Source organism: Megachile rotundata, chromosome 12 (assembly GCF_050947335.1).
Source record: "Megachile rotundata isolate GNS110a chromosome 12, iyMegRotu1, whole genome shotgun sequence".
Lineage (NCBI taxonomy): Eukaryota > Metazoa > Arthropoda > Insecta > Hymenoptera > Megachilidae > Megachile > Megachile rotundata.
In genome coordinates, this window is record NC_134994.1 from 7,143,612 (window position 1) to 7,168,774 (window position 25,163).

At 30.1% G+C, this 25,163-nt stretch overlaps 5 protein-coding genes across 18 annotated transcripts; 2 read left to right on the top strand and 3 right to left on the bottom strand.

Moving 5' to 3' along the window:
- Positions 1–64: 64 nt before the first annotated feature.
- On the bottom strand, positions 65–3,216 carry ZnT49B (solute carrier family 30 member 9). The gene is made up of 11 exons (XM_003700801.3): positions 2,960–3,216; positions 2,294–2,787; positions 2,024–2,213; positions 1,855–1,937; positions 1,653–1,776; positions 1,438–1,576; positions 1,049–1,375; positions 769–981; positions 542–676; positions 363–476; positions 65–287 (listed from the first exon to the last, which is right to left on the bottom strand). Exons 2-11 carry the CDS (start codon positions 2,715–2,717, stop codon positions 243–245), a joined length of 1,794 nt encoding a protein of 597 aa, XP_003700849.2. The 5' UTR covers positions 2,718–2,787; positions 2,960–3,216; the 3' UTR covers positions 65–242.
- A 1,317-nt stretch (positions 3,217–4,533) lies between these two features.
- cmb (combover) lies at positions 4,534–11,114 on the top strand. 8 transcript variants are annotated; one of them, XM_076537946.1, is made up of 18 exons: positions 4,535–4,851; positions 4,922–5,145; positions 5,617–5,734; positions 5,810–5,949; positions 6,040–6,138; positions 6,233–6,346; positions 6,521–6,892; positions 6,965–7,264; positions 7,336–7,572; positions 7,635–7,767; positions 7,834–7,974; positions 8,058–8,472; positions 9,219–9,332; positions 9,408–9,665; positions 9,740–9,914; positions 9,984–10,169; positions 10,247–10,366; positions 10,438–11,114. In XM_076537946.1, exons 2-18 carry the CDS (start codon positions 4,996–4,998, stop codon positions 10,585–10,587), a joined length of 3,222 nt encoding a protein of 1,073 aa, XP_076394061.1. In that variant the 5' UTR covers positions 4,535–4,851; positions 4,922–4,995; the 3' UTR covers positions 10,588–11,114. The 8 variants fall into 8 exon arrangements, with proteins under 8 accessions (XP_076394062.1, XP_076394061.1, XP_012135124.2 ...); XM_012279734.2 differs by having other exon boundaries at positions 4,536–4,851; positions 4,914–5,145; XM_076537947.1 differs by lacking the exon at positions 6,233–6,346 and having other exon boundaries at positions 4,534–4,851; positions 4,914–5,145.
- Positions 10,875–13,120, bottom strand: LOC100878992 (uncharacterized). The gene is made up of 2 exons (XM_003700900.3): positions 12,334–13,120; positions 10,875–11,348 (listed from the first exon to the last, which is right to left on the bottom strand). The coding sequence occupies exons 1-2, from the start codon at positions 12,737–12,739 to the stop codon at positions 11,014–11,016; spliced, it is 741 nt and encodes a 246-aa protein (XP_003700948.1). The 5' UTR covers positions 12,740–13,120; the 3' UTR covers positions 10,875–11,013.
- Positions 13,121–13,589: 469 nt separating this feature from the next.
- On the top strand, positions 13,590–21,008 carry SPG11 (spatacsin). Of its 7 annotated transcripts, XM_003700901.3 has the most exons (23): positions 13,600–13,890; positions 13,982–14,274; positions 14,342–14,508; positions 14,579–14,935; positions 15,015–15,815; positions 15,886–16,058; positions 16,130–16,404; positions 16,474–16,644; positions 16,712–16,936; positions 17,023–17,214; positions 17,289–17,408; positions 17,486–17,660; positions 17,741–17,964; positions 18,037–18,197; positions 18,277–18,595; positions 18,666–18,834; positions 18,915–19,271; positions 19,339–19,494; positions 19,567–19,715; positions 19,787–19,894; positions 19,962–20,255; positions 20,315–20,634; positions 20,703–21,008. In XM_003700901.3, the coding sequence occupies exons 2-23, from the start codon at positions 13,993–13,995 to the stop codon at positions 20,902–20,904; spliced, it is 5,397 nt and encodes a 1,798-aa protein (XP_003700949.2). In that variant the 5' UTR covers positions 13,600–13,890; positions 13,982–13,992; the 3' UTR covers positions 20,905–21,008. The 7 variants fall into 7 exon arrangements, with proteins under 7 accessions (XP_076394057.1, XP_076394060.1, XP_076394058.1 ...); XM_076537941.1 differs by lacking the exon at positions 20,315–20,634 and having other exon boundaries at positions 13,595–13,890; positions 20,703–20,845; XM_012279742.2 differs by lacking the exon at positions 16,712–16,936 and having other exon boundaries at positions 13,598–13,890.
- A 586-nt stretch (positions 21,009–21,594) lies between these two features.
- On the bottom strand, positions 21,595–24,954 carry DNApol-eta (DNA polymerase eta). The gene is made up of 7 exons (XM_076537951.1): positions 24,497–24,954; positions 24,292–24,426; positions 24,014–24,222; positions 23,766–23,932; positions 23,458–23,681; positions 23,240–23,363; positions 21,595–23,168 (listed from the first exon to the last, which is right to left on the bottom strand). The coding sequence occupies exons 1-7, from the start codon at positions 24,634–24,636 to the stop codon at positions 21,753–21,755; spliced, it is 2,415 nt and encodes an 804-aa protein (XP_076394066.1). The 5' UTR covers positions 24,637–24,954; the 3' UTR covers positions 21,595–21,752.
- Between the last annotated feature and the right edge of the window lie 209 nt (positions 24,955–25,163).

Sequence of the window (25,163 nt, forward strand, 5' to 3'; positions counted from 1 at the left end):
TGCACTGGGTGCAATTGTGTTTGCATTTTATGTTCGGAGGATTACAAAGAAGAGAACACAGTAATCGTTTTATAAATAGGACATTCGAACTTTACTTTATTTCTCTTTTTGATCTATAAATGAAACACATATACTACATATATGTATATAAATAGTAAGCTTGTAGTGCTATATATATTAAATATGTATGTATGTATTTACATCGTGTATCACGTTTACCTTTGTACTTTGTACAAAAGTGTTTACAATATTTCCAAGTCGCAATGTCGTATCTCTGGATACTTTTTCTGCAATTATAAAGAAGTGTTAAGGAACGAAAATATCAGAATATATTGATATATTTTAAATAAACCTGACAGCACCTTCAATTTTCGTTCCATTCGGTCTATTTCTCCACCTACGGTATCAACAATACCTTCACCATGTTTCAACACGAACACTTCCACCTCATCAATGTCGTTTATTCCCTTTATTTCCTGTAAATGAAAGTGTCGTTAATATGACGTACCCTTTCTGTTTCATTTTTAGCTCGTTTCATTACCTTCAACATGTCATTTAGGTCATGCTTCTCCAAATAGAATCTCGTCAATTCTCTTCCGTCGATATCTATTTCAGCTTTGTATCGAACTAAATTATTGCCCATATCAATACCTTTAACATCATGAATTGCTCGAACCTAATATAATGCATGGTATAACCTAATATATAATCAATTGCAAAGAAAATGTTCACTTTCATAATAATGATCATGCAACTGAATCACATTACCATTATATCCGATTCTAATTCCATATTGATCTTATCAAGACTATCCTGAGGTATACTTCTTCCAATTAAAGCAGTAACATTTGTATAAATTATAAAAACTGCAACACCACCAAGGAGACCACCAACTAAAAGAGATCCAATGGCATCATACATTGGATTTCCGAGAAGAGAAGTTAAAGCCATACAGCTACCAGCGAGACCAATACTTAATACCTATTAAATTTTTAGCAGTCTTTAATTTTTAACAAAATCGCTATCCATTTCTTTATTAAATACCTACAGCTGCAAAATCTTCCATGAGGACAACATTTACAGATGGATCTAGCCCTCCAAATACGTATTCCTTAAACGACAGTTGCTTCTCATCTGCCCCTTTTTTAATCGACTGTAATGCTACTAATAATGTCGCTCCCTCGGATACCAAGGAACCCATTAAGGTGTAATACGCCCAATAGAAAGAATCTATTTGTTCCGTAGGAAACATAAGACCGTGAATACCATGATAAAACGATAAACCAGTACCCACACAAAAGATACCAACGCCAGATATTAAAGAAGAAACGTATCTCATATTTGTATAACCATATGGATGATCAGGATTAGGAGTCTGAAATATTTTGAATAAATATTAGAATCCCGATATTTCTTTTTCACTTCAAAATTACGCACCTGTACTGATTTATAAATACCGTACGCTAATATTAATTGATTGACTGTATCCGCTGCCGAGTGTATGCACTCAGAGAACATACTATGTGATCCTGTATATAGCCACGCGCATAATTTGAACAAGAAATTACTGCCATTTCTACAGAAATTCAAAGAGAGATTTCAATACATGGACAAGAAAATTTCTTCAAATAAATATCGAAAACAAAACTTACATAATAATTGCAGTTAAAACTACTTTACCGGACCTTCCAAAAAGGCCCTCTTGTGGAACGACATCTGCTTTGCTGCTCATTTCTCGTCTGTAATCTCTCAGTCTTCGTTTAACAGTAAATATGTCTATAAGGTAATTAACAAAAAAGTATTAGAAACAATTATTCTGAGTTTCATGTAACAATAAAAAGCTATTATTTTTACTCTGCTGATGAGCTTTCTGTTCAAGTTCATTCCTCAGACGTTCTTTAAGTAGTGCTTCCTTTGATCCCCAAACTTCCAATGCTCTAAAAAGAAATGAAACTTATTAAGCAATATTATTATGAATGTTATTGCATAGTTATATTATTATGTCTTATTTAAAATGCTTTACTTTGCTTCAACATCCTTTCTCCAATATACAGTAATCGGTGGTTCAAATTCATATGGGGATCTTCTTTTGGTTTTTGGTAAATCTTCAAGATCAGAGGGCTTCAGTAAAAAATCAGACATAGCTCTAACAGGAGTAATAAAGTTACGTTCTAGGGAAGATGCACTTTTATCCATTTTACTTCTTTTTTTGGCTAAAAATAAAAAAACTTAAATTCATGTATCATTATTCGAACAAAGTATGAAACCTTTGTTATCACAAAGTTATTTATACCTGATGGTTTTTCTTTCTTACTCTGATTATCATCAGAGGAAGCATTAGATTCAACATCTAATTTTCTCTCTTTTAATTGTCCTAAATTTTCTGCTTTCAATTCTATTATTTTTTGTACATCGCCACTTGTTTTGTCACCTACATTTCCTGACTCTTCTTTTTGTACTCTTGTAATAACAGAAATTGACCTTGACATTGTAAGAAACAACCATTTTAATTCGTTTAGATTATTTATTTTGCTTTTACTAAAAACCTTCTGAGAATTATCAGCTATGTGTAACTTGCATCTTGCACCATGGTTGCACGTTATTAAGGTACTGGCATGTCTCTTTGTATATACTTCTTGAAAAATGGATAAATAGTCTTTATTATTGTGGCTAATATTTCGAAGAAACCTCGAAAGGTATAGACTTCTATGTAACATATTTCAATACTTTTTTGCCGGTAGATATGGAGGAGGGCTCAATGTTATTAAGTGTTATATACTGTTTAACCTATGCAAAAACAATCACCATTTAAGTACTTCAGTAAATAATAATTATCTCATAGATTTTATTGTAGCAAGTATTTTTAAATGAAATATCAGGCTCGAATTGTTATAAAATAAAAGTACTTTGAAAAAGAATATACAAAATGAAAAAAATATACTTCGAAAATTTTCTTTACCTTTTTTAATGTTCGTTTTAGTTTATAAAATAGTATACATTGTTTAACTTGTAAAATAGTATGCTCAGTACTAAACTATATTATAAATTATATTTCGATAATCCTTCGAGCTGTCAAAATACTCAATTACTGACCGGCATTAGTAAGGTAATAAAGCTATCAGTATCGGCATCGATAAAAATATTCTACTTTTATCGACGTGGTTGTAGTGTTGGTACTTTATAATCTTGCAAGCCCTACTCAGGTTAGGCAGTTGCAGCGCATGTGCAATAATAGTCCTCAGTACAGTATATACTGTCCTGAAATATTAGGCATCATTAGACCCCAATAAGAAAAAAATCTAAAGGAAATTGCAGGAAGGAAAAGAAAAGGGTTAAATAAAAAAACAGATTATATTTAATAAAAATGACATTAAATTTATTTATTATTATTATTATTTTTTACATTTGCAGCAAATATGTATTTTTTATTATATGAATATCTTATCACTGCGTGTACCGGCTAGGTACGATAATGGTAGCAGACGGTGTTCAGCTGTGACACAGCTAACACATGCGCACAAAGCACTCACGCGAGATAAAATCTCATGACTGCTCAACACTGTCCCTACTGTGTTTATAAAGTCTGATATAATGATATACTTTGAAACCTATAAACATCTATGTACATAAAATTATTTATGCGTTCCATAACAAAACAGTCACTAGTTATGTAATTTTTTACTATTTTTAACAGTAAAACGTTAATAATGTAATAACATAGTATTTTGGTATCATCTAACGAGAGATTTTATTGTTATTGATATTGTTAGGACCTCGATTGTCATACAACACTATAGCCATATAGCGGTAGAATGTTAGTACTAATGGAAAAATTGTACTAATATATCGAGCGGAAAATATCAAATTATTTTTTAAATTGACCGCTTGGTGCAGCACTTTACAGAAGTCCCCTAAAAATCTGGTTTAAGCGCCCCCTGTTCCTCTTTGGCAGATGCATCAAACCTTATTAGTCCATCAGATTATGAATTCGATGGGGTCTATATTTTTTAAACTTAAATACTGAATGGATCATCGTGATTCTAATAATAAGAATCTGTATTACTTCTTAAAATTTAAGTATTATAAGATAGTCCAAGTCAAATCGAAATTTAGAAATTTTCAAATTGAGAATTTTGGGATTTCAAAAATGTTTACTTAGCAAATTTAAATTTTTAGAATTGTACAAAATAATATATGAAAGTGAGTCCCATTCGTACAGCCCATTACACAATTTTTATTTCTACAACCCTGTTTAAGGTCATATAACAAAACTTCGCCGCATTTATGTCAAGAAAATAAAAAATAGTAATCTGACTTATATTGTATCGACAACCAATTTTAATTATATATAAATCTTGTATAAAAAATAATGCATTGTTATTCTTTATTAAAGACATAAATTGACACTGTACCTCTCCATGCGAAAACATAAGGAAATAGACGATGGTTTATAATTTTGTTAATTATAATAAAAAAAAGTATTACAATAAATTATTTTCATAGATGTTGTGTACGACATATACTTGATTCAAATTTTGTTTAATAACATGTCAAATTAGCATTTAAAAATGGCTGCAAGTCACGAAGCAACTAAACAGTGATTTCGGGATTACAATCGATACACTCTTGTAATCATCGTAATAAATGCGTCAATGGCCTAACTTATTTATAGTATCTAATTCTTTTTATTAACTTGCCAAGTATTTTGACGTAAGAGTCTCGTGGATACCGATTCATACTTTTACATTTGTTCCTTGTGCGTAAAGTACGTCGGGACGATTACTGATTCAGTTCGTACATTATTTATTTAAAATGCAACATTTTGTACGATCGACTCTGTAATACTTGCAGGTAATTAGCGTTTTTCTGTCTTTATAAAATTATGTTTATTTAATAATGACGTATCGTGATAGTTGTGCAGCGAGGTTAACTGTGAGAAAGTCAACGAACAGAGAATATTTTTTCAACGGTGTAAGAATATTTTATACAAAGAACATGTCGCCGGGTGTTAACGATGGTCCTCGCAATACAGGCACACTTCCAAAAAGCAATAGAAGAAATGATAGAAACAGAGAACGGTCAGCAGCTAATCAATTTGCAAACTGTTCTTCTTATCATGGACATGCACACCATTCTAACAATTTGGTAAAATAATTACAAAATTTGAATGTTTTTTATTATTTTTTTTTACATTAAAATATGTAACAGTATTTATCAAATAATACTTTTTAAAGAATCAAAGATTTCATTTCTTATAAAACTTGATACATTTTTTTATGATTTGACCTATATGTTATTACTTAAAAATATAAGAGATATTTTATTGTTCCACGGTATTCAGTATTTTATGCATCTAAGGATATTACTAAATTTAATGTAATTTGAACTTTCTAAATGAAAACTATATACAGCATTCTGTATATAGTAGTTCAAAAGATAATCTATTAATAGGTAGCTGAATAGTGGGGAAGTTCTCTCTAAGAATACGTATCCAGATACAATCCTACCTTGAAGCAGTAGAGTGTTGCAGTGTTTCACTCATTATTTCTCTATAAAGTAATGTTATTTTCCTGTGTATCCACTAACTGTTTTTGTTTTATAAATTACATGGAATAGTATCAATTGGATTGGAAACCAGTTGGTGAACGAAAACATCTGAGGATAACAAAAAACAGTAACACAAGATCAGTTGCATCGATCCCATCTACATCTTATCAAGATATATCTGAATTTTGTATGTATTGAATTATTAATATTTTTATATATTTAAAATGTACTAATTATTAACTTAAAAATATTACCATGATAGCAACATATAGTTGTGGGCAACCATATAATTACCGTTTAGAGGAATTTCCACATTGGCAAAAAATGGTCCCTCCCACTGATTCCCAAACTGAACCTCCTACACGAATTCAAGGAACTAAACCTTCTAATGTTGATAAAATGGTATTACATTATATTAAATTTAATATCTGTTATTGTGCTTTGTGTTCCATTAAATAATTTTTTAATGAAATTTTTGTATGATTCTTGCAGCCTGATAGAAGTCAAGTAGAATCTCGTTTAAATCAAATTAGGGACTATATCAGAGTTACATCAACAATGATGGATTCCCTTAATCAATCCAGTGATCCAGTAAGTGTATAAAATGTTACTTATACCTAATATTCTTGCTTTTCATGTAATTGAATTCTTTCCATATTTATATATCTATGTAATTACAATGTAGCGTGCACAAGCTCAAAATGAGAAGTTAAGTAGAATGGTGGAGGATCTTCATGACAGTGAGAGAAAACTAACCAAACTGTTGGAACAATATCAAAATAGTGGAATATTTTATGAGGTTATTAAATTTACTAAGTTTTAGTATATTTAACTGGTTTGAAACTGTTGCATATAATAACTTCTTCTGCATGTTTTTATAATTTCATGGCCTGCATGTCAAATTTTATATATATGAGTTAGTACACACTCAATCGTTCTTTGATACTAACAAATTAAAATATTATTTTTTTAGAATGGAGAAAGTAGTAGGGAGGATACAGAAGAAAATGGCGATGTGAGTAGAGAGATGCAGTTACGAAAAAAAATGGAAGAATCACAGAGAAAACTTGCACAACTACAGGAACATCAAGCTAGTTTAGTTGGAATGCAGTTACGTGTTAGAGAAAGATTAAACGAAGCTCGACAAGCTCAACAAGCTCTTTTACAGCAAGAAAATCAGAATTCAGTTAGTATAGCTGTCCCATTACCTGTGAATGTTGAGCAACTTGAATCTGAAACAGCTGCACTAAGAGGAAAGTTAGCTCAGCTTCAAACCAAGAAGAAAAATATGGATCACCTTGTAGCAGAATTGCAAGCTGTAGAAATATCTGACAGAGGCAGTTGTGTTAGTATATTACTTGCTTTAATAAACACTATTTTTACATTTAAATGATTTCGACGTATATCAATATTTTAGAGCTCTGAAGGCTCAAGAAACTTTGGAAGAGATAAAGCTGCTGAATTGGAAGCTATGAAAGCACAGCTTGTTCACTTAAAATCTCTAATGGAAGAAGCAACGAGAGTTCGCGAATGTCTCGATTCTAATTCTGATGCTGAACCCGAAGTAGACGTAAATGGTGACGCTGCGGCTGAAGTAGATACAAACGAAGAAGAAAACGGCCCAAATATTTCGTTTGAACGTCAAAGCGATACCGATGAAATAAATCACGAAAAAACCAGAAACACCGGAGAACGACTAACAGTTGAGGAAATTCAGGTAGCATACAATCTAAATGTGACTGTTAATTACTTGTTGCATACTATTCATGCATAAAATATATTTTATAGGCTGTGACGCGAGAACTTCGAGAACAATCAGCTTTGTTACAATCAACCAGAGCAGAATTGCAGCGATTGAAACAACCTGGAGCTAATTCAAATTCTACATCAATAATTCCTACTTCAACCCCTCCTCCATCACTCACAGCATCAGTCTGTTCTGAGAAAAAACAAAGTAACAATAGCAATTCTGAAGTTCAACCTATGCAAGGAAAACGACGACAAATCGAAGATATTATGCGAAAGGTATTTAATAAAATGTTTCAATACAAAAGTTGTCATATATATAATATATTATCAAAAAATAGGAATCATCTCAAGCATCTAGCATCAATCGCGACATGCCTGGACCAACTGACTTAAATAGCCATAGAAGCTCTAGTTCACAGATTAGTCATAGCAGTACTCCTGCTAACATCTGGCCTCCTCCTACAGTGATAGGTAAATCAAAAGTATCTGTTGTTACTTGTTACCTCACTGATTCTAAAATTATATTTTAACGTTCAGGAGGATCTAACGATCAAAGCGTTGATGGTGTATCTTCAGAAAATTTAATGGATATCGGTCCTCATACCACAGCAATTGAAAATGGATTTACTGGAAACTGGTGGGCATATCCGCCACCTCCGTTAAATCAGTTACAACATGGTAAAATTAAATATGCAATAAAAAATACTGACAGCTTTAGGAGGTAGTTACAGAAGACAGTAAATTATGAATGTTACTTCCAGGTTCGGCTGAGTATTATCGTCAATTATTATTGGGTTCTCAAACTCAACAGCTTCAAATGATGGGTACAACAATACAGCAATGTTGTCAATTACTATGGTCTCAACAACGTGAATTACAAGCTATGCGCGCCGCTATTACTCAATTACAACAACATCTAAGACAACCACAGATACAACAGCGAAGTAATAATGAAAACAACGATGAATATTCCAATTTAGGCCGTAACATCCATCATCTTAGCGAAACACTAGACTCCGCGTTACCACCAAGTTCATCCCTACCAAATTTGGTGTCATTACCGAATTCTTCTCCTGCTGCAGTGTCTTCCGTTAATTCTCAACATCAACAACAACAATTGAATAATCAAGTACCTCCTGGAAATAGGGCAAACAACTACTGGGATAATTTCAGAAGGTAATGGAATATATCTATACGTTCATTGACATGATTACTTGTCCTACAACAGTGGAAATGTTGTATACATTGGTACAATAATATCACGTATCGAAAACGAGTTTCTGAATCGTATAATCATTTTAATGCAAAAATGTATTCGATAAAAGTATAAAGTATGATTTGTTTTGTGATTTATAAAAGTTGATTTTACAGATATTGGATTATTAAAACAATCAATGTTTTCTTTTTAATTAGTTGGTATTTAAAAAAAAAAAGAAGTTTTCTATCAATTTAGGTATTTTATAATTGGTAGATCGTGCACATCCATCTTGCATTTTTGTGTAAACCTAATGTATCATTTCATAAAGTAATAAACTTCACGGTCTATCTGTGCACTATTCTGTCTTGTACTTGTTACTTTATTGCTACCCTTGTTTAAGCCATTTCGCACATAAAATCTGTATTCATTTAGTTCTATAGACCAAAGGTTAGTGAATATGAATCTAAATGAGGATAGTATTTTGGTACGTAAATCAAGGGTATGTAGCACAATATATTTGAAACAGTTTGATTTTGACTAACACATAGAATCAGCAATAACCGCAGCTTTAGCTTTTTGTGCGATTTGAATTTTTTTTTACAAAATGAGCCTCGTATTAAACAAAATCCCATTACTTCATCTTTCACATCACTACCTTCAGCATGGTATGAATACTTCAAAAATAACATTGCGTTACAATTGACAAATTTTTTTGCATTTTCAGTTACTCCAGACAAAACTTACTCTCGGGAAATGTAAAAACAATGACCGATATTACTTCAGGAGCTATTGCAAATGCATCTGGAAATTCTGTGTCCAGTGTTAATACTACACTTATGTATGTAATTTTATTAACTATTGAATTCGTAAGAAGTAGGCTTATATTTTAATATATTACACATTTGAACCGAAGGAAAGATAAACGCAACAGGGATCAAGGAAGTGATAATTTACCTTTACCCTCATTGAGTACAGTGGAAACACAATATTCTTCGAACTTGCAACTACAATCGAATTTACAGCAGCAAGAAAGGGAAAATACGGCTATGCGTAGCAATATCTTAACAAACGAGGTATCTCAGCAACAAGCGGATAATCTTTGGGAAGAAGCGCATTCATCGTTTCGACTATCGTCTGTAATAAACGATGATCATCTGTTTCAAAATTTAAGGTTCACTTCTTTTCTAAGTATAATCGGTTTTGAAAAGAATATAATTAAGAACAGTTGTTTTACATATTATACAGCTCTGAAATGAGAGAAGTTTTGAGTTCGCTCATTTCTATAAATAAAAAACGACCCGACTATTTAGTTATCATACTAAGAGAAATTAAGGCAATAAGCGAGGACCATAGATTACGACCTCGCCTTTTAAGATCACTGCGTTCTTTACAAGATACACAGTCGTTAAGCAATCCATTGGTTTGTATAATATTTAAATATGTTGAACAATACATGTGCATAATTTTTATTATGTTAAATTGTTTACAGAATGAAATAACTGATCAAACAGCGAGTGAAAGTTGTCAATCCAGTGATGAGGATTCTGAAATAGGTGTAGTTTTAGGTATGAGTACAGAAAATCACTCATGTGGAGTAGAATTAGTTGAATTAACTCGACCAGTAACTTCATCTCCTACTGTTCATGTACCACTAATAGATCACTTGGATATGCAGGTAAATGTCATTAATTAATAACATAACATTAAATATTTAATAAAAATATTATTCAACATTTTATATGCTTTTCATAGGGGGCATCTTCAATTGATTCTGCAAGCGCTTTACCTTCTACATCTACTGTGAAACCAGGTTACAATGAAGATCTTGCAGAAGCAGATCAATCCAGACCTGAATCTTCTGGTAATCAACAGGTACTTGATATACATACCTTTCCTAGTTTAATAGTGAAAGAAAACAACTTCATTATAATATTTTTGTTCAGTCTTTTGACAATGAAGAAGAACAAGCCTATGGAGAAGCAGCTGGTCAGATTTTACCTGTACAAGTAATATTTAATGGCGATGGAGATTTAGAAAGTTTAGCTGCAAAAGCTGAGGATGAGAGAAATGAAAATAATTCATTGATATTTTGATATTGAGTTTTTCTAAAAATAATCTCAAATTGCATATGTTCAACAATTCAGTGAACAAATGTATTATACAAGGTTTCATAGTTGTTACGTATGTCTTGCTTAGTTAAAGTGGAATATGTAAAACTTGCCTTTCTTATTGTTCAATGTTCTTTTTGTTTCAAAGCAATAATTTTATTAACATATTATTGAATTGTTAATAATTTAATTGTAAGTGTGGAAATCTTGATAAAGAAAACTTCTTTTTACTTGTAAACGCGTATTATTTAGATTATAATAAAAGCTGTAACTTAGAAAAGTAAGTTATTTATTTTTAACTATTATAATACAGTGCAATGACATACTTATGTAAACGTGCATAATGAATGTACGCTTTGCAATACAAATACAAAAAATATAAACATTAAAAATGATTGTCAATTATCTTACTTAAAATTCTGTCTCAGTACAGTCATTGTCAGTCAGTTGTAACCGATGAAATTGATATACAGAACATCCATGTGTTTCAAATAAAATCTTCTCATATTCAACACTGTTTTCAACCGATTTATGTCCATTATTGGACGATAAATGCTTATAATCTGAATTATTTAACAGATTATGACTACCTGTTGCCCAGCAGCAACTGTTTACAATCATGGATTGCTCCAGATTTTTATTGTTGGTTGTATTTACATGTAATGCCCTTGAGTCATCAAACATCATGGCCGATCCATAGTCCTTTATACTTGGTGTACCACAGTGTACATGGTTGTTACCACCGCCTCTGAAAGGAAACCCATTGCCTTATCAACTAATTTAACTGGATATCTCCTATGTCATCCATTTTGTCAGCAAATTGTGTCCTTACCATTTAAAAAAAGACCAAACTTACTAAGTGTCATTAGTTTATGAAAAAATATTAGCATCCATGCTTTCCATTGCATACCATTATCCATGGTACAGAAGATGACAGGATGCATTAAGCTTCAAAATAAATTTAATGCCAGGACTGGATGAAAATCTCTGTGGTCACATGTAAATATACAACCTTTTTCCCCGTAGGAGGGGAAAATTCAATGCTCATATATATTTTTATATTGATTATTAACAAGTACTATGTTCAGGTGATTTTAAAAAAATGTTTTACTATTTCTAAATTCCAATTTGTTTGATATCTTATATATCTTTCTTATTTTCGGTATATGTAAAAAATTCTCATATATTTCAATGCAATGTAGGCTTCCTTTGAATAAAAACGAATTTAATTTTGACAGATCTAATATGTAAACTTTTTTAATATACTTTCCAAATCCCAAAATTCTAATTCAAAAATTTTCAAATCTCTAAATCCTATAATTTCTAAATTCTGAAATGACTAAATTTTAATAATTTGAATTTAAAAAATTTCAAATATCTAACGTTCCTAAATTTGAATATTAACAAATACAAGAACCTCTCCCCCCTACATCGCCATTTGCACTAGAGAAGCCTATAATGCTTGGCTAATGCAATAAATTTTCTACTATTCGACATAAATACATTGGTCTTGTTACAATAAATATTTTTCCGTGTACAAAAATTCTCCCGCTCAAACGAGAAGAGGGAAGAAAACAACGACCTCTAACAAGATCTATTTGAAGCACATACAAATATGAATTGATGAGGTCGCATTTTTGAGTTACATTTCCACGAACAGAGGATGTAAACAGATTTATTCATTGCGTATGTAAACGAATTGAAAAAAAGAAATTATAAATCCTCTCCTACCTGCCCGAAACTTTTTCAATTCGCTGGCAGGGTTGAGATCACTGTTGCATCGTTTCCGGTTCCTGCGTCGAAGCGTATCCACGCCGTGGTTTGTCTGTTGTTGATGTTGTTGCTGCTTCTCGACAATTTTTAGCCGATTCTGAGCGGATGATTCTGGAATCACGGAATCATTATTCGCGTAGCGAGATGCCATGGAATAATCGTATCCGTCGTCATCGGTTTCCATAGCTGTATCATAGGAACAGCGATTGAATACCGGTGCTTTCGTAATTTCTGTATGTTCAATAGTAGCGTTAAGTTGATTTTCTTTTCTATAAAGCGGCACATAACCATAATACATATTTGACGACAAGAACGACGGAACGACGTTTTTTGCATTATACATAGCATTGCTCGCTACGGCCATATTTACTGCCTTTTTTGTTTAATAAACGATTTTCGATATGAAATTAGATAATATAAAAGTATATAGGTAATTATCACTTGAATATGCGAATTTAATCACGCGATAGAAAGAAAAACATGCAACACTATAGAACGAACACGATGTTGACACTTTCCAAGTAGAGCAACGAATGGAGTTCGGGTCATAAGCCGAATACTCTCGAGCGATGAATCGGCAACGTTCGGCTTTACTCGCTCGATTTACTTCGTTTCTTCAAATCCCCACCAACTTTTATTTCCAACAATCGACCCACACGTGAAAATTTATATCGATTGTGTCAGAATCTGACTCAATCTTTTAAAAATATTTTCGACGGATGATTTTATTTTAAATGAAATAGCAGACTGATGGGAACGGGTTCGAAATGTTTCCCTATGGTTATTGGTACTATGTTGTAATTGGTTCGCACGATTGCATAACAAACGCGAATGAAACAATTCTTTTTTCTAAAAGTATCAAATATATATGTACAATTTAATTTAGTTTTATAAAAAAATAAACTTTGCGGAGTTTGTAAAACATTTTAACAGTTGTTCTTTGAATAAACAAGCGAAGTAAAGCAAGTAGAATATTACAAAAAGAATACTTTATTCAATTAACATCCTCAACGAAGTAATATTAGCGCCATCTTTTCAACAATTATATTTCATTTTTTACTTAAATAAATTATTAACATAAAAATTAATTGTGCGAATAGACAAAAACTTTTTCATTATTTTTTATCCGCTGTTTAATTTTACAAAATTACAGAATTTGACATAATCAACTGCTGTAAAATTAACTTTTTAAACCGTCGATAACTGTGATGTTGTTATCGACGATACACTAAGATTTAATTATCGACTCCGTTTCAATTCATAACACATTATTAGTCAGTAAAATGTCAGATAATGTTTATCACTGAATAATAGCACACAAAAATGGTGCATTTTTATGTGTCATACAGCTCCATCGTGCACATGCAATAACAAGTGTTGCACTTTTTTTTAACTTGAATTATATGTAACTAATTATTTAATCTTACGTTTGAAAATAAAATTATTCTAAATTTTCTAACAAAGCAACAAGGTTATGAATTTTCAAAAATACATTGGTAAAAACGTATTATTGCAGTAAGTAATATTATTGACTAGATAACTTATCATTTTGTAATTTAAAATTATTATAGTTTTAGTAAAATAATATAATGCATTGTGAAAACAGGTATCAATAAAATGGCAGAAAAATCAGTTGTAGGCGGAATTCCAGTTGAGTGTTTAACTGGAGAATCTGCTGTCATTTGGTCTGGTTGGCGTACATTAGGAGATAGAGAAGTTGTCAGAGAAGCATCGGCAAAAGGCACTCATATTAACCTTGCTCATAAACATTTAGCATATAGGAGAAATTGTTCTATCGATGATGCTCAACAATATTTTAACAACGAAGTAGAAATCTGGATTACAGAACTTTTGAAGAAACGCCAGATTTATAGAGCTTCCCATGTTTTAAATAATATGGTACCTTAAATTTATTTTATTGATATATGTTATTTGTTATTTATGTTTAATGTTGTTCCTTTTATAGAAAAAAGACCCAATTGAATATATATTTAATATTTGTATAAGCTGTAAAGATTCTATGTTAAGGAATTATTTAGCAGAATACTTAATAAGTGTAGAACACTTTGAAACTGAGTATATAAATTCGTGGAATATTATAAAAAGTATTACAGAATTTGAACAAAAGTACATGTAAGAGTTTCTATAGATATACTTTTTTAATTTAAATAGGATTAAAAAGTAATAAATATAATTTTTACAGGATTGAAAATGGTATAAGCACTTCTCTATCTATACAAGATGTTATAAAATTGCCAGAAATTGTGAAACAATCATTATGCACTGAATTATATTTTTCTATCACTAACCATACTCTTTCTACAAACATCACTAATGATGTATTATGGAATTATTTGCTGTCAAATAATAAAATTGAGATGATACAGTTCTGGATTGATAGTTATTATGGCGATAATGTGATGTCAGAATCAATTGATATCAATGATGATTTAAAATCTTTATTTACTTCATTGAATATTACATCAGATATGATTGAATCGATTGATTCCTCAAATGCTAGCTCTCTTGTGAAAGATTTAACTAAAAACCATTTGTGTAGGTATGTCTATTTGTAAAATACTGAGAGAATTCTATATGTTTATATAAGTATTTATTTATTTGTATTCTTAATTTATTAGGTATGGAATATTTTTAGAAAAAGAACGGCAAGATATAAAACTGATGTTAGGTCGTATCTTTAGTAATGCAATGACGCTATCAGAATTTAACAAGGTATTGTTGCATAAGTCTTGTAACATTAATAGGACTGAATTTATGCAAAATGTTGAAAAAGAGTTGTGCCTTGCACATTGTTTAAATGAAACAAGTACTCAAGAAGATAAAGTAAAAATCGGAGAATTGTATGATGCATTGACAAAAATGTGTGAAGGAGAAGAACAATGCGAAGATATGTTGATAGAAGGCATTTTTAAAACAATTCATTATTTCGCTGATGATGTTGATGAATATTTAAAACAAAATTATTTGATAGTTTTGGTATTAATATTTTCGTATTTATCCAAGGAAAGCAAAATAAATCAAAATAAAAATACAGAAATGAAAGAAAGTATCTTACAAGATATATTTCTGAGTAAAAATAATTTACAATTGGGCAGTTATAGTGTTTCAAATGATGTTCTTCAAAACACATTAAAACACGTTCCACTTCTTGAGCGCGTTGTAGAAAATAAACCCAAAAAGGAAACCACAATGTATGAATTATTAGATGGTTATAAAAATTTAAATACCAAGCAATTATTTAAATGGCGTTTTAATGATGAACCAATGCCTCATTTTTCGAATGATGCTCTAATTAAAAAGTATGGATATACCGAATCGTTAACGTATGAATATTATCTGAAAGAAGCCCGTCCTACTATGGCCATATTCAGTTTAAAACACTCTCAAGGGAAACTAATTGGAAATATATTTTCTAGAAGGTAAAGAAATTATGTTGTAATGTATATTTTTGCTGTTGAAAAATATAAGTATGTAACATACTGATTTCAGGAAATATAAAGCAGCTCTATATGCCCATATTTTTGCTTTGCAAAATTTAGATAAATCAGAAATATTATGCACTTGTATCTCTTTTATTGAAATGCTAGGTGTTGACTCAGAAAATTTAAGACTTCATATAACGGCAGCTAATTACGTGCAAAGAGAGATGAACATTTCCATTGGTAATTTTGTATATCACAAATTTAATATACGTAAGAATTATAAATATTGTTGTTTATTGCTTAATTTGCAGGAAATTTATTAGAGAACATAGTATATAAGAATGAAGATGATTTGAAAACTGTTATGTCACATCTTGAAAATAGTTTTAAAACCAATTTTACTGAAAATATAATTGAAGACAGTCAGCAATTTGTAAAGATACTAAAAATATGGGACGTTATTGTGCGATTTGCAAGAGCACATAATTTTCCTTTGCCAGTCAGTTTATTAACATTTTTAGCAAATCACAATTACTGGTTCGAATTTACTTTAGTTTCTGATATTTTCGCTTATCCTTTAGATCAGGTAATAATTTCACTTATAAACAATTAAAATTTTAGATTAAAAAGAAATTCTATATAATACTGGTTTTAGGTACTGGAAAATGCAAAATATATGGAAGACACAATTTTAGGAGAGCATTTGTTAACTTGTTTAAGCAATACACACCTTACAAAATGCCAATCAGCTGTTTGTAGTGAACATAAAGTGAAATCACGGGATGTTAGACAATCACTGTATTATAAAATTGGTGTTAAGCAAAGTGTAAGTAGCCAATACAATATGTGCCTAATATATTCAATGATACGTAATAATGTGTTCTTGACTACAGGGATCCTCTATTTCTGATTCTTCAGCATCAATAGATTCTTTAAGTACTTCTGATTCGCGCAGTTTAACTGAATATCCCTTACATGATAATATTTGTGCTCCAAATGATGATTTATGGTTAATTATTCTTAAGTGTCATCAAAGTCCAGACCCACCAGGTGCTTTAATAAATGCTTCACGATTAACATCACGACCTTTTCTTACCATTTTAGCAACTTGTTATGAGGTACATCTTATGTTAAAATGAATGTTTGATACGTATTTTTTGTGTAAAAAAACTTCGTGATTTTATATCATTAAAATTCATTTTAGCCATCATCAACAGCAGCATTCTGTTATTCATGGATGGTAATATCTACCGCAGATGAGGACATACTTTCTAAATACAAAGAATGTCTAGAACAACAAATATGGACTGCTAATCAAGTATTTCACTTGTTAATTAAAATGTTAACATGTGGATATATTAGTACTCTTAGTAGGGCTTATAAAATTTTTATGCCGGTAAGTGTATTTTTTCTATATTAATAACATAAAAATTTGATATTAATAATTTTACTAACATTATTCAATTATAGGAAAGTCCTTTCAATTTATTGTTTGAATTTCTTGTACAATGTGCAGAGTATGGTAATTTTGAAGGATATCAGCAAAACTTATTGGAATTTAAAACTCAGTGTTTAAATTTAAAATGCAATGTATGTCTAAAATAATATTAACATATTTCATAGTTACATGATTAGATAAAACAATATAATAATTACATATTTCTTAGAAAGCTATGGATTGGGATTGTTCTGATACCACCTACTTAAGTAATTTGCATTGGGTTGCCAGTGTTGCAATTAATTGTGTTGTTACAGTACTCGCCTACGGTCTTAGAAGTACACACTTACAAATCAAATTTCTCGAAATATTAATCAAGTCTAATTTTTACGCAGAGTTTCCAGGTACTAGCAATTTGTTTATCACTGTTAATTTATTATAGAGAATAGTACTAATTGTGCCAAAATTATTTTGTATTTTACAGTTCCCATTCCAAATTTTAAATCTTTACTACGTATTATAAAAATCCTTCAAAAAACTAACATGGTCTTTAACTATGTCAAATTTACTATGTCAAATGATGCATATAACTTTGATGTAGACATTCAAAGATGTATCGATGATTTATTAAAAATTGAAGATTATAACAGTGCTTTGGAATTATCAAATGTAGTAGGATTTAATTCATCTGATATAATTTTAGCTCAGGTATTGTTTTGGTATATGTATTATGTTTTATGCAGAATAATGGATAATATGTACTTTAATACGTATTTGCAGTATCGAAGTAAATTTAAATATTGTGCCCAAAAGAATGATAACATCGATGATAAATTTTGGAGCGAGTGTGCGCAAAATTTTGAAAAGTATGATGTACCTTGTGAAAAATCAGCAGAGTTTTTTATTGAGCACGCCGAGAAAGTTATTTCTCATAAAGAGAGGTACATAGATCTTTTTTATAAACTACGATCATTACTTTGGTTCGATGGAAAAAAGTAACTGGTATACACTTCTTAATAGATATGAAATACTAAAACTAGCTTTTGAAACATTAAAGAACGTTGAAACAGAACAGCAAAATATTAATGCCCTAGAAGTGGCAATGTGGAAATCATGTATATTAGCTGGACCTGAAAACATACAACTAGACAACGAATCTCATAGCTTCAATAAACTGAAAACAGAGTTATTATCAGGATTAAATAAGTTGAAGCTTAATTGCGTTTTGAATGATTCGCATGAAAAGACTGCCGCAAAGAATCTAATTGATAAATTAATTGATTTAGGAAAATTAGATACTGCATTGAGAATAAGTACTATTTTTAATTGTAAACATAAAGTAAGTCTTGCTAAATTTTATGTAATAAACATTTATGTTGATAACGCCTTCAATATTTTACTCTCTACAGGATTTACAAAATCTCATGCTATGTTTGAGATTGGCAGAAGGTGAAATTTCACCAAATGAATTAACTGTTGAACAAAAAGATTTTTTGAAAGATGTTAATAAAAATAAACAACAAAAATACGGGGCCTTAAAAAATCGTGGTTTGCAAAGATTATCTTCATCTTCTTCATGTAACTATTATGTTTATACTTTTGCTACAACGAATTATAGAGTAGCTACATCATATTAATAAGCAAAATTGTTACTATAGTGACTACTTCAACCAGTACAAGCGAAATAAATAAAATAAAAGATGAAAACATCTATAAAGTTCAAATAGAATGTTTATCAACTCTACAAAAATTACTTGAAACATTGGAACATGGAGCAAACATATGTCTTAAAGTTGTATTATGTTACAAACTAGCAATGCAGCTGGGAAAAAGTTACCAATTGTTGTTAAAGTTAAATAATCCCATTCAATTTTTACAAGAGGTTGCAGAAAGTGATATTGAAGATAAATCTGAGGTTATTAGTGATATAATTACTGCATATAAAATAAGCAATAATACTATCGCAAAATTTTTAGCTGAAAATATTACAATGAAAATTAGTTGTGGTGTGGAAGGTGTGTAAATATTGAACTCATTATAATTTTATATACAATGATTGTTATGAGTTTTCGATTGTTGTAGGTGGATATGAAGATAATATTTATTTGTGGGGATATTCTTTAAATACAAATTTTCGAATAATTATGGAATTATGCAGTGATGTCTCACTTCTTGGTTGGCAACTTTTAAAAACTGCAAACAAATTGCTTGGGCATTTTCATAATGAAATACGAAACGGTATTGCAATAAGCCTAATTGTTATGCATTGCTGTAATGTTCAAAGTCTCATTATTTTTCTTTATTGCCTAGAATCAACTTTAAAAACAACAGTGGAATTATTAATACGGGTTCATGATTGTTTTACAACTTCCTGCAATATGGAGGGAATAGCATCAGTATTACGTAAATGTCAAAATCTTGCAAATGTTTTACAAAATCTTAAATTCTGGACACTATTGGTATGCCCTCATACTATAAAAGTAAAGAATAAGATTATTGTTATTTAATAATATTTACCATGCAATTTTAGGTACGTCTTGTAACAGGTGTTGGTCGTTATACAGAAATGAGTTACGTATTTCAAATATTAAAGGAAAACGATCAGTTTGAATTCTTGCTTGGAAAAGGATTAGATAAAGTATATTTCATTGTATATTATTTGCATGATAATGTATACATAACATACATTATAATTCTCATTATAGGGAACTGGTTTAAAAACGGCACTTTTGGAGTTTTTAAAACGTCATTGTCCTGAAAATAAAGATCTTTTTACTCTAGTGGCATTGCATTTTCAATTATATCACGAAATTGCACTTATGTGGGAGAACGAAGCAAAAGATGTAGTTAAATCGTTAATAGCAGATGCAACAAAAGAACATGGAAAATTACAAGGTTCTGTTCAACATGAAATAAAATTTACTAAAACTGAAACTGTTCAGAAGCAGCTACAGTTAGCAGTTACTAATTATACTCATGCAACACAATATTATTTACAAGTAAGTTATTTGCTATACTCTTGTATTAAAAAATTCTAAATTATTATATATTTACATAGGCTAACAAATTAAATTTTGCTGGTCAATGTTCTGATCAAGAACAACTAGTTGCTCTCCAACTTTCATTACTTAATTCAGTGTCTTATAATCAACAAGTAATTTCCATACTTAACTTGAAGTCTGAAGATATTGATAAAGTATTATGTCATATCTTAAGTTTTTCTCAAGCTCTTATTGTTATACGTGCCTATAATCATCATGTCGATTGGGTGAATCTAATTTACAATCATTGCATACTAAACGGAGAAACTAAATATTTAAGAGATTTTATAGCCGTAAATAAATTAACTACTAATCTCGTGCAAGATTGTACTCGCAGGTAAGATACTCATTTACTTAAAAAAAAATTCACAAAATAATTTTTTAATTAATTTCAATTCATTATAGGTATAGATTGGAGAAAAGCATTACTCATACTATGACGGACAATATGAAAATATTAATTTCTGAATTATCAGATGTGGAATGTAAGTATGTGCTAGCCAGTCAGTTAGGATTTAAAGATATTGTAGAAACAATGCTCAATAATCCTATGATAGGTGCATACCTTAAAGACACTGTGTGGAAAAGAAAATATAATACTACCTAAGTATTTTATATTTAAATAAAATGGTAAATATTTAAAGACATAAATTCCAAAATGTATATATATTTTTATTTTTATATAAATAAATTTGTTTTTGTAATATGCTATTAATGTACTGGTCTGATTTATGCATTCAAAACTATATTTGATATAATACATATTTTGTTCATTATGTGCATACATAAAAACAAAAGAAGTATTTTTGAAACTTCATAGTTTAATACAAAATAAGATATAAATATAAGGAGATATACCTAAAAAATATGTGCTATAAAAAAGTCGAATGTCATGGTAAATCTGAAGACGCGATTTCAAAATTAGATAAATATATAAAAAAATATGAACAAAAATTTGGAAAAATATCTTTGTCAACAGTTTTATCGCAGAAGCAATTAAAATTATTAAAACTTATACGTAAATTAGTAAAAGCTATAGAGCAAGAACAAATCGATAAACATCAAGGTACCGCTCTATAATTCGATTGAACGTTATTTAACTTTCTAATTTGATTTCTTGTATTATAGCTTTACAAATATTAAAAACATCTAATGAAGCAATAAAAGAAACGATTGTCACGTTTCAAAATTCAATGAAAATGTACAAAGAAAGTATGAAATTTGAATTTGCAAAACTGGATTGTTTAAGTACAAATCGACTTTTAAATATTAATTATGCTTATATATAACTTGAAAGTTAAAAATACAAATAGCTCTATTTATTGTATCATTTTCTATAAACAAAATGATTTAACAATTTGTTTACAACTTTATGTACAAAATATAAGTTGTTTGACCCATTTTTAAAAACATATAGGTTAACAATTATTTTACAGATCTTTATCTTATTAAATGTTATGAAAGGAACGATGTAAGTGTATGACTTTTATGAGATTCTGAAATATCTTCATTCGGTCGACGTTTGATCGAATTTGTGCTTATATCACTTGCGCTACCTTTCCTTTTTATATTTGCCGTTTGCAATGCAGGATTATTTAGTTCTTTTTGCAAATTTTCAGCCACATGAAAATCGCAATGTTCCTGATAACTTACCAAAGGAATCATTTGACAACATTCTGTGCATAGTTTAGACGGAATGTCAACAACATTAGGAGATTCTTTTTTGACTAAAAAGCTATAAATATTATTAACTTTTTTTACTTTTGAAACATTTTTTTTAGACCTATTTTTTCCCTTTGTATTTCTTTCTACAATTACTTTTTTGTTATCATTCTTATTTTTTGCTTTTATATACAATTTGGCTTCTTCTTGTAATTCTGAAGGTAACAATGCAAGTACGCTAAGATCAATATTATTCAAGTCAGGAAATATTTCTTCTAGTTTTATAGTACTTTGCAAATTATTTACATTATCATTTGTACGTATATTTATGTCTGTCTCTACTTTATTCTTGCTGCTCTCAGATTCATTATGTTCTTCAGTACTAGGACCTGAAACGTCCTCGATATCATTTTTTTCTGCATTATTTTCATTTGAATTTCCAGATTCAAAATTAGCATCAATATCTTCATTTACGTCAATCAATTCAAAATCACATGTATGTGCATCTTCTACTTTAGTTTCCTTTGAATTAAGAGCATTCATAAAAAATGAACCTTTAAAGTCATTTTGATCCAATGAATTGCTAAAATTACAATTATGTACCTTTTTTACATGAAATATATTTTTTTTATTTCGCTCGTTTAATGACTGAATTAAGTTGTTCAGTTTATTAGAAGTAGGTGAACAATCTGATTTTTCGTTAGAAATTTGTTGATTCAATTGTATACTATTAATGGTTTTTACTTTACTATTTGATGCATTTTTCATTTCATCAGTCTTAGAATTATTAACCAATTCATTTAACTGTATATTGTTTACTATTTCAGTAGTGTCTACTACTGTGTCAACAGATTTCAATTTTATATCTTTTGTTTGCGTATTTACTTCCTGAGTGTGTTTCATCTCGCTTAATTTAAAAAAGTTTTTAAGATTTTGATTATCTTTAGCTGGTACAAATTTTCCAGCGGATATTCCCAAAAATGCTATTGGACATTGCGTCGATTTACATATAATTTCTACACAGCGATCTGCCATTTTTTCTGGTTTGTACGAATTCAAATTACATGAACGCGATTGGGTAACAGTACTCTTATTTTGATAATAGTGGTAACATACTGTAAGTAATGTTGCACGCCGTTCATTTTCTTGAAGATCTTGTTCAAGTCGTTCACAAACTTCTGCTGCCATATCACCAGCCCAATGTCTTAACTGTAAATAAAATATATACTTTATACGTATGTGCATATTTCGTGAATGTTATTTATCATTATGTTTTTTACCACATCTACTGAAGTAATTGCTTGTTTCCCTGGGAACTTTTTGCATGCTCCAATTGATTTTGATATAAGTCGTGTAGTGACCGGCTCATTATCTATACCCCGAGCAATATTATATAACCATAATCTATATAAAAACATTAATTAATATACTTGAGTATAAATCATGAACATAAAATAACAATAATCATTTGTGAATTATCATGATTTAGAAAGTATACCCCGTTTTGTCATCAAAACGTTTTTGTAGATATTGCAGTGAATACTGCAATAAGTCACCCATAACATTACAATTAAGAGATTCAATAACAACATCTCCAAACTTCCCACCGAGATTCCTAACTTTTTTAATAGGTAATGTCGAATAAAGCTCTGATACTGCATTTGGTGGCAAAATTGTCTGTCGATTTGGTTTATGCAATCCACATGCTAATTTAGCTAATATCTAAAAAACACAATTTTTTAAATTAATGATAACATTGTGAGTTAAAACAGAATTATTTATGAAGATATTAATATTTCATCTCACTTTATTGTTTGAAATACCAGCAGAACACTTAAATCCTGTTTCATTATATATATCTTGTCTTAGTTCTTCAACTATTACACCAGCTAATGCAAGTTCCTGTGCTTGTACATCTTCAAGTTCTTCAAAGATATTTGTGAGCCAAGCATTTACTCCTTTTCGTCTTTGTTCTAATATCAAATGGCACATCATGTATTCAAACTTATTTATAAGTTAGTTATACAATTACATCTTAAGATAATTGACCTTACCTTCATCATTCTTTCCAATTTCTGAATATCCTACTATAAATGTATTTGAAAGTTGTGTGACTAAATACTCTTGAGAAAGAAAGCTTGTAGACATTCTTTTAGCAACAATATCAGTAATATCTAAATAAGCTTCATCCACACTAGCTCGTTCTATAATATTACAGTGTTTCTTTATGACATTAAGAACGTCGCGACCGGCACTTCTGTATCTATATAAATATACATCAAATTTAGAAATAATATGAATATCAAAAAGTATTTTTATTTTTTATATGTACCTGGATGTATCTGCTTTTCCACGTGTACATGGTACGCTAGCTAAAATCAGATCTGCGCACTTTTGTTTGGCTTCTTCACCTCTCATGTGACGAGTAACACCATATTCTCTTGCTTCGTAATTAACAGCAATTATTCTGATTAAGAAAAGTTAATAAGCTAATAATCTAACTAGGTAATTGTAGCATATATTAATTTAAACCTTACCCTCCTAACTTCCATTGATTGTACTGTACAACAGCAAGTGGTTTTCCAGTATATTCTGGTCGACGTTTTGTTTCAACTTGACAGAAGAAACAGTCCATGTCAATTAGTACTACAATTTTATTATTACTTGCATTTGCCATTATTAACAAATTTATATATAAATTTTGTTATAAGCCAATAGGTTAGAAATGTTTACAATTTTCCAATAATTTAATCACAGATATACAGGCATTTCCTTTTATTTGTGCAAATTTTGTCTGCATTTTTTAAACAGTCGAACTTCAAATGTAACACAGTTGTGTTATGAAATAAGTAATTGCTATAACATAAACAAACATGATTACCGGCGCGAATTCTTGAACAGTACTTTCAAATACCGCCAAAGCAAATCTGACTTTTCTATAGGAAATGAGGGGCAAGGGGAATCGATTCCCACCTGCACCCCACACAAGAGCATTGGCAAATATTATGCCTAATTCACAGGAGGCATTTGCGAAGTCAATAAATTAGCAAAATAAAATTTTGATAAAAGTAATACTGTACTCGATTTGAAACTCAGATATTAACTAACATATATCATGTATAGCCGTACGTGTACGGCTCCCCCTCAACTTCAATCAAATATACAAAATTGCAAGGGATCTCAGAATTACTCTTGAATGTACAT